At 44.8% G+C, this 14,703-nt stretch overlaps 1 protein-coding gene across 1 annotated transcript in view; it reads right to left on the reverse strand.

Annotated features, from left to right (window-relative positions):
• Positions 1 to 14,703, reverse strand: part of Chchd6 (coiled-coil-helix-coiled-coil-helix domain containing 6) — a 217,146-nt gene that overhangs the window by 43,009 nt on the left and 159,434 nt on the right. Inside the window, exon 6 of the mRNA XM_051203392.1 lies at positions 4,354 to 4,424. Coding sequence (XP_051059349.1) covers positions 4,354 to 4,424 — 71 coding nt within the window. The remainder of the gene's footprint in view (positions 1 to 4,353; positions 4,425 to 14,703) is intronic.

Below are 14,703 nucleotides of genomic sequence, written 5' to 3' on the forward strand. Positions count from 1 at the left end.
TATTTGGGTCCAAACGGCTTCAGAACCAGGCAGAACAGAAACTCTACCCACAAATGGCTCCCACACTTGGAGCAAGAATTTACATGTAAAACCTAACAAAAGTTTAAAAAGGATTTTAAAAACAAAAGAACAAAACCAAACATGGCTTCTTGTTAGCAGCATTTTCTCAGGTGGGCTCTTTTTGCTAGAGACAAGTAGAGGCACGCGTGGGTCCTTTGAGAGATGCTTCCGGACTCAGGGTTAATGGCAAAAACCTCACAGCTCTTTTAAGTGGACCAACTACCAACAATGAAGTGATGTTTATGAGAAGCCAGTGGCATGCTTCTTGGTTGTGACCTGGACCTAGAAACTCCACCGAGCATGAATCTAGAAATGAAGCTAGACTCTCAGAAAGCCAGGGAATAGGGCAGGGCAAGCTGCTGCTTTACTTTTAGCCATGCTGTTTAGCAGATTAAAGACTCGTGTGATCAGAAAAAATAGAGATGTAAAGACTGATTCAGATGAAGAAAAACTTGTAAAGGGTTTATAGTGTGTTTAAAAATATATACATAGGCTTGGGAGAGAAAAGCAAAAGGATAAAGTCCTAAAGAAAAGAAAAGAAAATAGAATATCTGGGTGTGCTAGCACACACCTTTAATCCTGGCAGAGGCAGAGACAGAGAGGCAGAGAGGCAGAGGCAGTTGGTTCTCTGTGATTTCAAGGTTAACCTGGTCTACAGAATAAGTTCCAGGACAGCCAAAGAACAGAGAAACTCTGTCTCAAAAAATAAAAATAAAGAAAACAGAGTTATATAAAAAAAAAGACCACATAAAGATGGAAAATATACTAACAGTCTGGATGCTGTATGTTATTGTGTTGTCTTTGAATTGTTTGACTGCTGAGGAAGGAGCAACAACTGCTAAAAGACATTTGATTATAAATGCTGGTGTATTAATCCAACCTATATATTTTGGAAATGCTTTGACTTCAAAATTTAAGTCTAAGGAAAAGAGGTTCTGCTTTTGTTTCCACAGAAGATGAAAAGCTATGGATTCCTTTCAGACTAATATGGGTTGATCAAGCAAGACCCCCTGAAGCAGTGGCTCAGGTAATCCAACATCCAAAACAGCAGTGATGATGCAGCCTCAGACTACTACAGCCAGGATTTGGGCATGGTTCTAGGTTTTGTCACTATTTCCTTGGGATTGACAGTGCCCCCCAAGCAGTTTGGAGATAAAGATGCCCAAATTCCCAAATACTGTTTATAAATTTTTTTTTATTTTTTAATTTAAACAGGCTTGGTTATCAATGGTTTATGATCATAGTCAATCTCTTTTTAAATAAAAAAAGGGGAATATGACATAGAAATGAATATTTTGCATTGGTATAAATTTGGTTTATTGATACAAATTTAAGGTCAATTTTGTTATATGCATATTTCTACTCTTGTTGAGGTATTATGTTTACACAGCTCATTTAAAAATGTAAAGTATAACTACAGATTATGGATAGTCACCTATAATAGTCAAAACTTATAGTTGTTATACACACACACACACACACACACACACACACACACACACACACACACACAGAGAGAGAGAGATATATTTCAAATGGATAGGTATTCTTCATAAACCTTTCAAAGACCTATAGAATATAACACTTAAAATGGTTTATAGGGTTTTTCATGACAATGATACACTACTGCTCCTGGTAGTACCAATTATGTCAGAGAGGAAAAAGGGCATTGAAGAATTTGTTATGGAGTTTGCTTTCAATATGGCAAGATTAGCCATTTGAGCAAGAAAGTGCTCTTGCCTGGACTGTTTAATTGTATGCTGCATAAAGTAGACATGCAGGACCCAGCAGGAAAGTGACTGCTGAACTTGCCAAAACAAGAGGGGACAGTTCTTCAGGGTTCCTGTTTCATGGAAGAGTCTGTCAGACATTTTGCAGGACACAGAGAAAAATGTCTGTTAAACTGTCAATACAGGCAGGACAGTTTCAAATTCTCTGCTCTGCTGAGACGTCTGTTAGACACACTATGGTTTGTGGGCTGAAGATGGATGCTCCAACATTACAGAAAAACTTTGGGTGACTGTTCAGACAATGAGGCATCTCTGTCAGTTCTACAGTTTATATATTATATTTATGAGGTCTTTGGTGGAATTGAAGACAGATAGGTATGGCTATGGTTTTCCTTAGTTATGATAAAAGATACATTACATATAAAAGTTTAGACTCACAAAGATAGGATGGATGACTCAATATTTTCCTTAAATTTTGCCAAATGTTAGCAGACTAAATATTGTTAACTATAGTTCTTGCTTGATAACTGTTTTGTTATATATTATTTTACTATGTTAAAGTTAAAGCCTGCCTTTTTATTTAGACAGAAAAGAGGAGATGATGGGGTTGGTCCTTCTGCATGCTGTGAATATGTTTCTCTTACTAGTTTAATAAAACGCTGACTGTCCAGTAGCCAGGCAGGAGGTATAGGTGGGGCTACCAGACGAGGAGAATGCTGGAAAGAGGAGGACGGAGAGAGAAGCTGCAAGAGAGACAGAGAGAGATGCCATGTAGCTACCAGGAAGACAGGACGCCAGGCATTCTCTGGTAAGATGAGGCCATGTAGAAATACTGAGATTAATAGAAATGGGTTAATAATTAAGAGAGAGATAGTCAATAAGAAGCCTGAGCCATCAACCAAACATTTTATAATGAATATAAACCTCTGTATGTGTGTGTGTGTGTGTGTGTGTGTGTGTGTGTGTGTGTATGTATGTATGTATGTTTGTCCAAACAGCCGTGGGACCAGGTGGAACAGAAACTCCATCCACAAGATATACTAGGTCTATGGCCAAAGTTGGATGCCCCAACATTTCAGAAGAACTTTGGGTGACTATTCAGGCAGCCAGATGTTCCTGCTGTTAGGTAACATTACATCCTTTTGGGGTCTTTAATGGAGTTAAAGACGAAATAATTAGACTTAAAGTTTTCCTTAGTTATGATTAAAGGTAAATTAGGTATATAAAACTCTAGACTCACAAAGATTAGATAATTAAGAGACTATTTTCTCTAAATTTTCCAAATACAAATTAACTGGATATTGTAACTGGAATTCTTACATGGCAACTATTTTTGTTGTATATAGTTTTACTATGTTAAAGTTAAAACTTTACTTTTTAATTAGACAAAAGGGGGAAATGCTATGGAACAATCTTTTTGTATACTACGAGTATGTACTCTCACTAGCTAATAAAGAGCCAAAGGCCTACAGCCAGTCAGGGCTTTCAGGGGAGAGAGGATGCTGGGAGGAGGAAGGGTGGAGTCATGAGAGTCTCAGGAATCATGAGGAGATGCAGAGGAAGTAGGAAATGAACATGCTGTACTGGGAGAAGGTACCAAGTCACAAGATAGAATATAAGAAAAATAGGGGTTAATTTAATTTGTAAGAGTTAGTAGCAAGCCTAAGCTATTGACCAAGCATTTACAATTAATAATAAGTCTCTGCATGGTTATTTTGGGAGCCAGCTGGTGGGACAGAGTGGTCCCGATAAAAATCTCTACCAACAGTTACAGAATTTTCACAAGTACGTTGTCTCATCATAGCTATTCAAATGCTCTATGGCATCTTCTTCTCATATTGCCAGATCAACCATTCTGTACCTTGATGGGTTTTTCTGGTGACTCACCCAATTTGCTGGGAGAGAGACTGCCAAGGGAGCAGAAGGGGTTGTAAGAATTCATTGGAGAATTCTAGTCTTCTGGCATGGAGATCATCTTCACACTTAAGTGAGGTTTTCCTTCCTCACGGATCTGCACCCAAATGATTCATTAACAAGCCCACACCTCCCTGCTTCTGACATCCTGGTTCAGGCTGTTCATGGACAGCACAGGAGCATGGCAGATGTGGCCGAGCACTGGCCTATCAACCTTTGACCTCTCTGAGTCCTTTTCATTTGGAAGCACAGCATGGAGTGTCCGGGGCATTAATGGCCTAGGCTAGAAGATCATTGTGTGTTCAGAAGGAGCAGGAGGTTCCCAAAGGAGACATGCTGAGTGCTAAGGATGACCCTACCCTGATCATTGCCCCTTACCTAGCTAGATCACAAAGCAGCTGCTGACCCAGAGAAAACAGCGGCCGTGGCACACTTCAACATGCCAAGGAACTGGGAAAAACTGCGTGCTATGCTGGGTAATTACCGATGGCCAATGGTTACCCAGCCGAAGCCGAGGGGCTGAGGAACAGATGGCTGTCTTGTTATTAGAGAAATTTGCCATCAGGCAGGTGGCAGCAGGTTTCAAGCCACACAAGGGGATTTTCACAAATGCAGACAAGTTTACAAAGAACAATAAGCAGGTTCTTACTTTATTGTGCTCTCTGCTTTGGAAGCTGCCTCATGGAATTGCTGGGAAGACAGTTTATATATCTCGGCATTCTAGAAAGAGAAAACACAGAACTGGTTACCAAAGATCACCATCTCCTTCTAGAAGCTTGTGGAACAAAATCATACTAGAATTGGACATACACTAATATCTTAACTGGTGTCAGCAAAGCTTAGGTCCTAGCTCCCACAGCATGTGACCACCCTGATGAAAACCCAGAAAAGTGACTTGCTGAAGGCAAACCATGAGAACTTTCAGTTCAGGGCATGGTAAGCTGTAGGCCACAGGCAAAATCTGCTGACCACCTTGTTTGTAAATAAAGTTTCACTGGTCCATAGCCATACACACCCATGTCTCCAGTTGCTTATATGCTACAGGGCCAGTGAACAGCTCTGGTGGAGCTTGCATGGTCTTAAACATTTATTACTAGTAAAGAAAAATGTTCTGACCTTGATCAATTCCTACTAGACAAGTGGACCACACTGCCTGAAAAGGTCAAGTGACAAGACAAAAATAGCAAGTGTCAGTCTATCCAGTGTCTTGACTCCTAGACTATGGCATTCTTCCCATGATTCACTGTGGGAGGTTCTGAAGGCATATTCCTTGCCTTTCCTGAAGATATCCATTGCGCATACACTTATAGAGTGAGGCTGCCAGGGAAAGCCTAGGAGCAAGAACAAGCCAGTTGGATTTAATCCTGGTGCCACATTGTGATTGCTTAACTTGTTAGTCACTTCTGGATATACAGGTCTAGACTAGTGCTTTCTTTTTTCTCTAAAGCTCCAGCATCTTCACTTTCTCTCAGAGACTCATACTGACAACCCTTGCAGCCTCAAGACATAACACTTCAGGTGGTAGTACTCAGAACCATGCATGGTTGGATAGACATATAGGGGGTGGGGGAAGGCCAAACCTGGAGGCTGAGACAGGGTGGTCAAGTGGGCCCTGTAGTGTAAGTGGTCAGATGTTTCACGTGGGGTAGGAGGACAGTAGCAGGTGCCTTTGTGCAATGTGCCATGGTCAGGCCCTTTGCATAGCTGACTACATTCACTCCTAAGAAAGGACTCTCCCCGTTTCACAGATGAGCAAACAACTTGAGGCTCATCAGTCAGTCCTTACAACAAGTTGCTGTGACAGTGAAGGGTCTGTGAAGTCTCATGGCTGTGCTTCCTTGCACATCTGTCAGGCTCAGCCTGGCTTTACCTACATACCTGCTGAAGAAAAGCAGCAGGCCAGTCCCCTGGGTGGACAGGGAAAGAGAGGTCTGAATCAGGGTTGCCAGGAGAGCACATCCTGTGGTGTGGAGCCCAGAAAGGTCTAGAGGGAAGGGAACCAAGGCAGAGGACTTCCTCTAGGGGACCACAGGTGTGAATGCAGGTCTGAGCTGGACCCAGGCTCTACTTTAATCTGCTCTCTGCGATTCCCACTGTCTACATTCCCAGGGAAGGTTGATTTAGGAACATAATATCACTGGCAGGGAAGACCAGGGTCTATGGGTGGAACAGGTCACCTAGCCTATCCCTTCTAGTGTCCTCTCTTCTCCAAGGCATGCCACTAGCTTCAGCACACACAGGCATGAAATAAACATAGGCCTTCCTCACAGCCTGGCAGTGGAAGCTCTAGCTATACTAACACTGTGTCCAGGAAGGTTTTCCGTTTCTCTGGAATCCTTGCACTCACATCAAGAGAGTGGCCTCTGCTTCAGAATAGTATGACAATCCCTGACATGGCTGTTCTGGCTGAGAATAAGGGCAGAGGAAATCTGATCAGTATGTGCCTGTTACTCCAGCAGATGTTCTTTTGTGACCTCCTTGGGAATCACTGGAACTCTGCTGGAGCCTCCTGAGGATGTGGCACGATCCATGGGCCCATGGTGACAGCACTTTGGTGTGTTCTGGCCACAGTCTGTGGATAAACCACTTACTTCCTCCAAGCTTTGTTTTCTTAACTGCAAAGTGACAGAAAACCAGGCAGACAAATCTCCCTCAACCCACACAGCACTGTGCAGCTTCTGAAGCCACAAAGGACCTCATACCAAGTTCCTTCCATGGAACTTGGCCTTTCTTCCCCATAAGAAATCTGCCTGGATCAACCACCTCTGAGTTTCTTTTCTCAGTATATGTTCACAGGGTCAGGTCACAGGCTTCCAGACTCAGTCACCTGCTGAGTCCCTCTCAAAGGGACAACCCAAGGGCTGAGATGGGCCATCTACTGTGGGCATACAGAAGAGGAGCTACTGCTCTATATGGTACGCAGGATGACTCTGTTCTGCAGGACATGGAGACAATTATGTGGTCAGTAGGATTTGTCATAGGAAGTACCCACAGGCCAAGAAATGGTTATGGCCACCCCCTTGTAGCTTCCTCTATTTTCTTCATTATGACTAAGCAAAAATCCCCAGCTGGTCCCATCCTGTCTGGGCAATGGGCTTTGTCACAAACACTGGTCCAGAAGCACAGGAAGGTTTCCATGACACAATGGGGATGCATCATGTCAGTACTTTTGTTCCTGCGCCCCTGGTTATCCAGTCTTCTTCCTTGAGGACAAGAACCCGGTAGACTACTTGTCATCACTGTGGGTTTCTTAAGGACTGGCCAACTTGCTCATCCTGAGAACCACTAGGTATTGGGAGTGGGGTCCAAGACAAGTGGAGTCTGTGCCCTGGCCATGTGCAGTACTCAGACAACACAATGTCACAATTACAAATGGGCATGAGGCCAGTAGTTTGATGCTTTGTGGGTACCCACTAAGGCAGCGGGCAAACTTTAATCAGACCGTCTTCTCAGAAGTGCATACCCGAATTAAAGCAAACCAAGGTATCTTCCTTGCTCCACTGCCTCTGGTGGTTCTGACAGTGGAGCCCATGGCCTAGTTCATGGGACACTAGAATCCCAATTTTAAGATACAACTTTTGTCACAACAATGTTTTTCAAAAGTGAAAGCAGAGCAGGGGCCATAGTGTGTGGTGAGCTTGCTTGCTGAGGCTTGTTCCCCAGACCCATCCCACCTTCCTCTTTACACCCCCTTGGGTGAGGTCATGGCACACTTGTGAGTGTCTTGTTAGCAAACGGGTTGTGGGCAAGCACTTTAACTAGACAACATTTTGTGAAGCACACTGTGGGTGAGCACACTGAGATGGAGCACTCCGTGAGGGAATACACTGAGTGAGCACACTCTGAAGGAGTACTGTGAGTTCTGTGATTAAGCACTCTGCATCTCAAGCCAAGCAGCTCCCACCATGTCCTGTGGGCTAATAAATTCTCCTACTGCTGTAAACAGTGCTGAGGAGAACAAGTGCTTACCTGCAGTTCTGTATGAGAATGAGCATGTATATATATATATATAGGAAGCATTCTAGAAGCCAGTTCTTTGAGTTAAAGAACATATTCATTTCTAACAAACTGAAGGGTGAGCAGATATGAGCCAAACAAGGAGGAGGTCTCATAAGGAGAGACAATACGGATGGGGTTTCCCAAAGGGCAGTATGGGTATATGAGGGAAGCAGGGATTGTCAAATAGTGAGAGTGAGGGCAGCGAGGGGCCAAGAGGCACACTGGGTGAAGTAGCCTCAACTTCAGGCTCAGAGCCTGGGTTCAAATGAGGAGTGAATAAAAGCATGGGTTTTGTTTCTTTTGTGTTTTTGAAACAAGGCTTTGCTCTGTAGCCCAGGCTAGCCTAGAATTCAATATTTAGCCAAGGCTGGATTTAAAGCCATAGTGATTTCCCTATCTCAGCCTCCTGAGTGCTGGAATCACAGGCCTGAATCATTATGACTAGCCAAGCCCTGGCTTTTTAGGTGAGGGAATAGCAGAAAAGGTAGCTTAGATGGTGGAGTCCTGTTCTCCCAGAGAGGTCATCAGCACTGGAGGATTCTGGACCACTGAGGCCCAGGGACTAATAGCTACAGTAAGCACATAGGCTCCTGGGTTTCTGGATGCACTCTGATGATATCTTTAGTCCCAACATGAACTGTTAGTTTTGAAGACTTTTCTTCCCCATAGATTCCTCAGGTTCCTACTTCTGGACTGCATTTTTCTCTGCTCTAGACAGCTGCCCCTCCTCCTGTGCCTGCAGCTGCTTCTTGAGCACATCTGAAGGCAGAAGACCTGATCTCCATTAATTAAATCTGCCATTAAAAATTAAATAACGTGAGTAAGAAGGTGTGAGTATTATCTCTGTGGGTTTCAAAAGTCGCAGTGTTTCTTCAATTACTTCCCAAGCAGTTTTCATATTTCATACTGTCTGATTTCTCTAAGGGCCTGGATTTGCAAGATCAAAAGAGAGTGTGAGGGTGAGAGAAGCAAGGTGGGAAGGCGGGAAGGGGAGGATGGCAGTGAAACATGTCGTGGGCAAGGAAGACTGACTTGCTGTCCCCAGGCAGAGCCAGGAGAAGAAACAGAATGGGAGGATGCAGGGGCACAGAGATCTGAGGCAAGTCTACCAAGTGCAGTTCAGGGTGAGACCCATGTGTTCATGTATATGATGATGGATATAAAGACAAGAGCTTATTCTGAATGCCTGGAAAAGGGCAATTCCTTGCTCAGAGCCTCAACACAGACACCTAGGCCAAAGGCATTCAAGAATGACCTACTAGGGAAAGCAAGGCTGGGTGTCATGGAGACCCAGCTTGATAGAGGCCACAGTGCTAGAGAGGTCTGGGGTTCCCCTAGGCTGACCAGGCACTATGGGGATACAGCGCAGGGTCATAAATGAATCACAAAGTGTGGTTACAGGTGCTCAGGTCAGGGCCCCTCCTAGTGTGTGTCATGGGCAGGATTTCCATGCCATCTCCTCTGCTTCTGCTCTTCATATTGAGGATGATGATGGAGCAGCTGACACAGATTTGACGGGAATGAGGGGGATGATGCACTATAAAATACTTACACAATGACTGGCATACACTTTTAAGAACTTAACAAATATCTCTTGACTTTATGCATAAGATCCAACAAGGACAGCAGTGTCTAGAAGAGTTCTGAGTGCTGAGGAGTGAAAGAAGGGTCTTCAGGGGGCATGACCTCTACCACCAAAGGCTTTTAGTGTCTTTTGCTCATGATCTATCCCTAGAGCTTATGAGAGGGCCTGGCACAGAAATTGCTGAATAAATGCAAAGCAAGGCCAGAACCATATGAGTGATGCACATGTTAGTTAGGAGGCAGCTGCAGGCTGAAGCTCTGGCATGATAGTCTCCTAAGCTCCAGTTCTGCACTGGGCCTGCACTGAGAGATGTGGCAGGCTACTGCAGACCAAGCTGAGGTGGCACAAGGTATGACCAGGGCACAGGACATTAATGGTATGGCTTGTGGGGTGTGGGTGGGGCCAGACTGAAGCTCAGGAACTTGGAGTCCTTCTAAAGTGGTGGGGGTATTTCGGCACTATGCTGTGGAAGGTTGCAAGAGGCAACAGTCACATGTGTGCTGACCCTAGCAACAATGTATACAGAATCAGTATCCAATGTGAGTAAGGGGCACACCCTATCAGAAGGTTCAGTGGCCCTGCCTGGCCAGTAACTATAATAGGGACTGCCCAGGAGGCTGAGACCTGAAATGCTCAAAATAGTTAACACTAAGGTAAGAACATGGCAGATAAATAAACTGAGGTGGCCCTGGAAGGCAAAGGGACTGCTAGGGTGAAAAGACATCAAGACAAAGAGCAAGATGGTACAGCCACAGGTGTCTTCAACAGTCCCATACTTCCCTGCTGTGACTCAGGAAGTGTTAAATAATGGGAGTGCTGATACAATATAGGTCTTAAGCAATTATACCAAGAAAATTTATTAGAGGGTAGAGGTGGGGTGGGATGAGTAGTGTTCCTAGCAACATCCGTATAGGCTGGAAGGGACACAGAGCTGGAGGCCAGAGGGAATACCAGAACGCTGAAAGACTGAACACAGGACAGCCCAGGCCAACATTCTGCCAGAGTACCCAGCACTGGCTATCCAGGAATCTGGAATCTACCAGTATACTGGTCAGAAAGCTTTCAGAGCTGGAAGGAATGCTAAGAGAAGTAAAGATGATTAATGTATTCAAGTTTTTTAGTCTCTAACCTGAAAACAGTAAACCAGACTTTAAAAATGGTCTGAGTCTTTAGCACAAGATATCAAGAGTGACAGTGCTAGCCATGGAATCACTGCACTACCCAGGAGAACTGAAATCCAATTGTTAAGTGGCTGCACAGCTGGCCCAAGACAGCAATAACCACACTGCACCACCCAGTGGAGAAGAACCCCCTTCCTAGTTTGCCTCATTCTACCCCAAAGTCTGTCTCCAGCCCCAAGGCACAAGCCACCCCAAGACCAACCAAGCACCCATGTCAAAGCCCACAAGGTTCCACCTTTCACTCCCACAATCTCTATTTCTTGCCTTCAGAACCCATCTGTGGCAACCTAGCCATCCCCAGGCTGGACTCTATCCTTCCTTCAACACAGTTCACAATTCCTGAGCCTCTGGGATGGCTTTCTGGTCTGTTCTTCCTGTAAGCCACTCAGTTTCACATGTCTCCCAGCTCTGAATTCCCACTGCCAGATGAGTTTGTCTGACTCAGGATGCCACTGGGTACCACACTCCTTCCATAACTTTCTTCCAGTGCTGACTGCACCTATCTCTCTCACCCTTAGAGGGATACCTGCCACACATTTGGGGTGCTAATCCTAGTTCCAATGGGCACAGAACGGCAGGTATCATCCCTAACTTTGCTTACTCACGAGTCTAGTGGGCAGTACTTCCCAATGATCCTTAGAAATGCACTGAGGACATAGCCATGAATGGGTCCAAACAAGCCTAGCATATTGCTCAACACACGGTAGTTCCACCACTTGCTTCTTTTGTACATTTAGTAAGCATTTATTGAGTGCTTGCTATTTGCCAAAGCTTGCTCTACAAGCAGTGAACAAAGCAGGCAGTGAGGGGATGAAGTCCTTGTTCCACAGAGCTAACAGTCTGGATATGGAAGAAGTAAACAGATAATTTCACTCAGTGGCAATACCACTTAAAAGATCACACAGAACTTAAGGGGCTGTGGTTTTCAATAGCTATCAAGGAAGGCCTCTTCCTCTGCCTGGTCACCTCAGACAGACAGCTAATTGACATGAAGTCAGGGTTTGGGCAGATGCTGCGGGGGTGACTGCTCTTAGTGAGTTCTTGATAACACAATGAGCACAGACAGACTTCCAGGGATGAGAAGAATGGATACTGAAGGTCATCTAGGGTTGACCACACACATAGAGACTATTCTAGGGGACAGCAGGAAGCCACTGGAGGGTGTGCCATGGGAAATGGCACCAGAGATCCCTTTTGGAAGGGTCACTGGCAGCATGCAGTGACCTAAACAGAGGGCAGGAGAGGCAGCCTAGCTATCTGTAGTGACCCTGGTGAGGCAGCCAGGTCACGTAAGTGGAGGACAAACCATCTCTGCTGGCAGTGATGAAGAATGAGACACACCCTTAGCTTTGGTCTGTGGAGATGATGTGCTCACGACAAGGCTGGCATTTTTTGTCAGGGTCTATTTATTAAATCTTGGCTGAACACAGAAAGCCTTTGTGTTCTTATCAGAATGTGCCCTACTGACTACACCCTGTTCCCTCTTTCTCTGTCCCTTAAACAGTTTCCTTCTAAAGAGCTTCCCCTCTCCTACATCCCCACCCCTGGTGTTTTCATTACAGTCCTGCATTAGAGAATTCCACCCTTCACCCAGCTCCTGGAGATTAACTGTCAACTATCACTGCTTCCTGCTCCTGGGGTCCTTATATCAAGCTACAACTGAATGCAGATGATGACTTTGCCTCCTGATCATCTAACTCCTTTCCTTGTTCCCCACTGTGCTCTCCTCAGTGGACTACTACAGACCGCACTGTATGCATATGCCTTCATTGTCCCCGATGGCTGCATCCTCTGCCTCCAGCAGTATTAAGAATGATCTTTATAGATACTCTGGGCTGGGAACTTCTAAAGACCCCCAAGATCCCCTCTGGAGACATGGCCTTCTGCTAATGACCTTGGCACCACTTCAGTCTCTGTTCTTCACTTGCAATACCTTATTCTTGAAACCTCCAGGATGTCCTAGACATTCTTTTCTCTGTTAATTTCTCCCTGTTCACCTGGGAAGCACGTATTACTGCCTTGAGGCCCAGCAGCATCCCTTTCTCTCTAGTCAAACTTCCCATGGCCGCCTCCATGCTCTGTATTAAGATATGCTTTTCAGTGGCATTTCTCACTGTGTATTGTAATCATCTGCTAATTATCCATCTCTCCTGGGAACTGCTTGGGCTCCAGTGTAATCTTGTATCTTTATTGCCAATGCTTGAGCAAGCCCTGGGCCTAACCAATGGGTTTATTGATTGATTGATTGATTGAGACAAGGTCTCTCTTTGTAGCTCTGATGTCCTTGAACTCACTTGAGCTTCCCTCAAACTCACAGAGATCTGTCTGTCTTGGTCTGTGAGGTCCTGGGATTAAAGGCATGTGCCACCACTTTGGCCAAACCAATGTATACTTGACGAATGGCTGAAAGGCATTTCCAGTTCATTCTGAACTGCTCTGTGCTCATCACTTTGGCCTATATCATTAGATCTAGGTCCCTCAACTGGCAGGACCATTCTCCTGAAACAATTCTATCATACCCTCCCTTTACTCTTCCAGGGTATCTTACCCTTACCTTTTAGGATCCTCTCATTCCTAGGACATTAATCTATGATCATATTTCTCATCATATCTGCTATCTAAATCCACTACCCCTTCCAGGTATAGACTGCTAATTGGAGCCCTGGTGATGTGATTTTGATTTAGGTGAGATCCTTTCTAAAGTATTTGCATTTGTGAGGAGAGAGAGAGAGAGAGAGAGAGAGAGAGAGAGAGAGAGAGAGAAATAGAACACACACACACACACACACACACACACACCCCAAAATCTCCCTGCTACTCTGTTGGCTCTGCAATCTCAACTGTATCTCCCAGCCTTTCAGCCATTTCTAGTTGTGTATGCTTTGCTGGGTGTGGAGCTGGGAGGAAAAAGAATTTACTGTTATATCCTTGAGCAAGTATGCTTTTATATATGTGTACACAGCATGTATATACATTACACACTGTAACCAAAAAATTGCAAGGCTATATTAATTGGCAATAACTGAACATTTTCTTTAATGACTTGCACTGAATACTAAACCTGAGCCACCAGTCATTTAAGTGTGAGAGGCTTCATCCAGAAACTTCTTGTGTCTGGATATTAGTGACCCTCTGGCATTTTGACCTGAAAATGACAGAGGGTGTACCCTGTAGTTCCTTGGGTAGGGCAGATACCACAGAACTTATCAGAACTGAAGGCAAGCTGACCACTGTGCATCTGGTTCCTTCCTCCAGAGCAGAGCAGCCTGCAACAGATAGGTAAGAGGATGCTCCCTGACCCTGACCCAGCAAGAGATAGCCCAAGAATTCTCAGAAGGCTTTGTCTTTAAGCACATGAGAATGGGTCTGAAAAGGTGAATTCAGGAATACGAGTTTGCTTTAGAAAATACTTCCCAGAAGTTCCTCATAAACAGTCAAGAATGAAAAGGTCAAAGTCCTGTTTGAAGGGAGGTAAGAATTAATCTCTGAGAGTGCTGCAATACTGAGAAGTCAGACTCACTCGCCCAGATCTGAGTTTATGTACTGGGATTGGATTCCCTGAACTTCTTAAGGCCAGGGGACAAGTATTAGGGAGAATGGCTAGCATAGAGCTTCTACCTTGTGAGAATGGAGCAGTCCTTAACCTGGATGTACAAAAGTCAACACAGATGGGAGGGGATTTAAGGGTATACTTGAAATAAGCAGGATTGGCAAGGCAATCGACCACTGTAATCATTCCACTTGGTAGGGTGTGGGTAGGGTCATGCAGCAGGGAGTGGTGGCCCTCCAACAAACACCAGGCAGCCAGCCATACTTCGGGACTGCTAGCTACTGATTCATTCATTCATTCTACATTTGCAAACATATTCGAATAGTGGATATCCAAAGAGTATGAAAACAGAATGCATAGTCTGACACAAAGTAAAAGTCAAACCAAGAGTGAGTTTTAATTCTAGCTTTGGTACTGATGGGTGATGTGACCCTCAGTGAAATTATACAGGGTCTCAATGCTGTGGGCTACAGTGGCTCTTGCAGAAAGAAAGAGCACAGATTCTCAAGGACAAACCCATAGCTGTAAAGTTGGAGGCTTGAGTGCCATGGTTAAGGAACAGCTGTAGGCCCTGGGGATCCAGCCTGCTTGTTCAAGCTGAGGCACGCGTGAGGGCAGTGCATTCTGGCCTTAGCGGCTGAAGACATTTCAGCTTTTGTGCTGATCCTAAAGGTTCCATTTTCA

Source organism: Phodopus roborovskii, unplaced genomic scaffold, assembly GCF_943737965.1.
Source record: "Phodopus roborovskii unplaced genomic scaffold, PHOROB, whole genome shotgun sequence".
Classification (NCBI taxonomy): domain Eukaryota; kingdom Metazoa; phylum Chordata; class Mammalia; order Rodentia; family Cricetidae; genus Phodopus; species Phodopus roborovskii.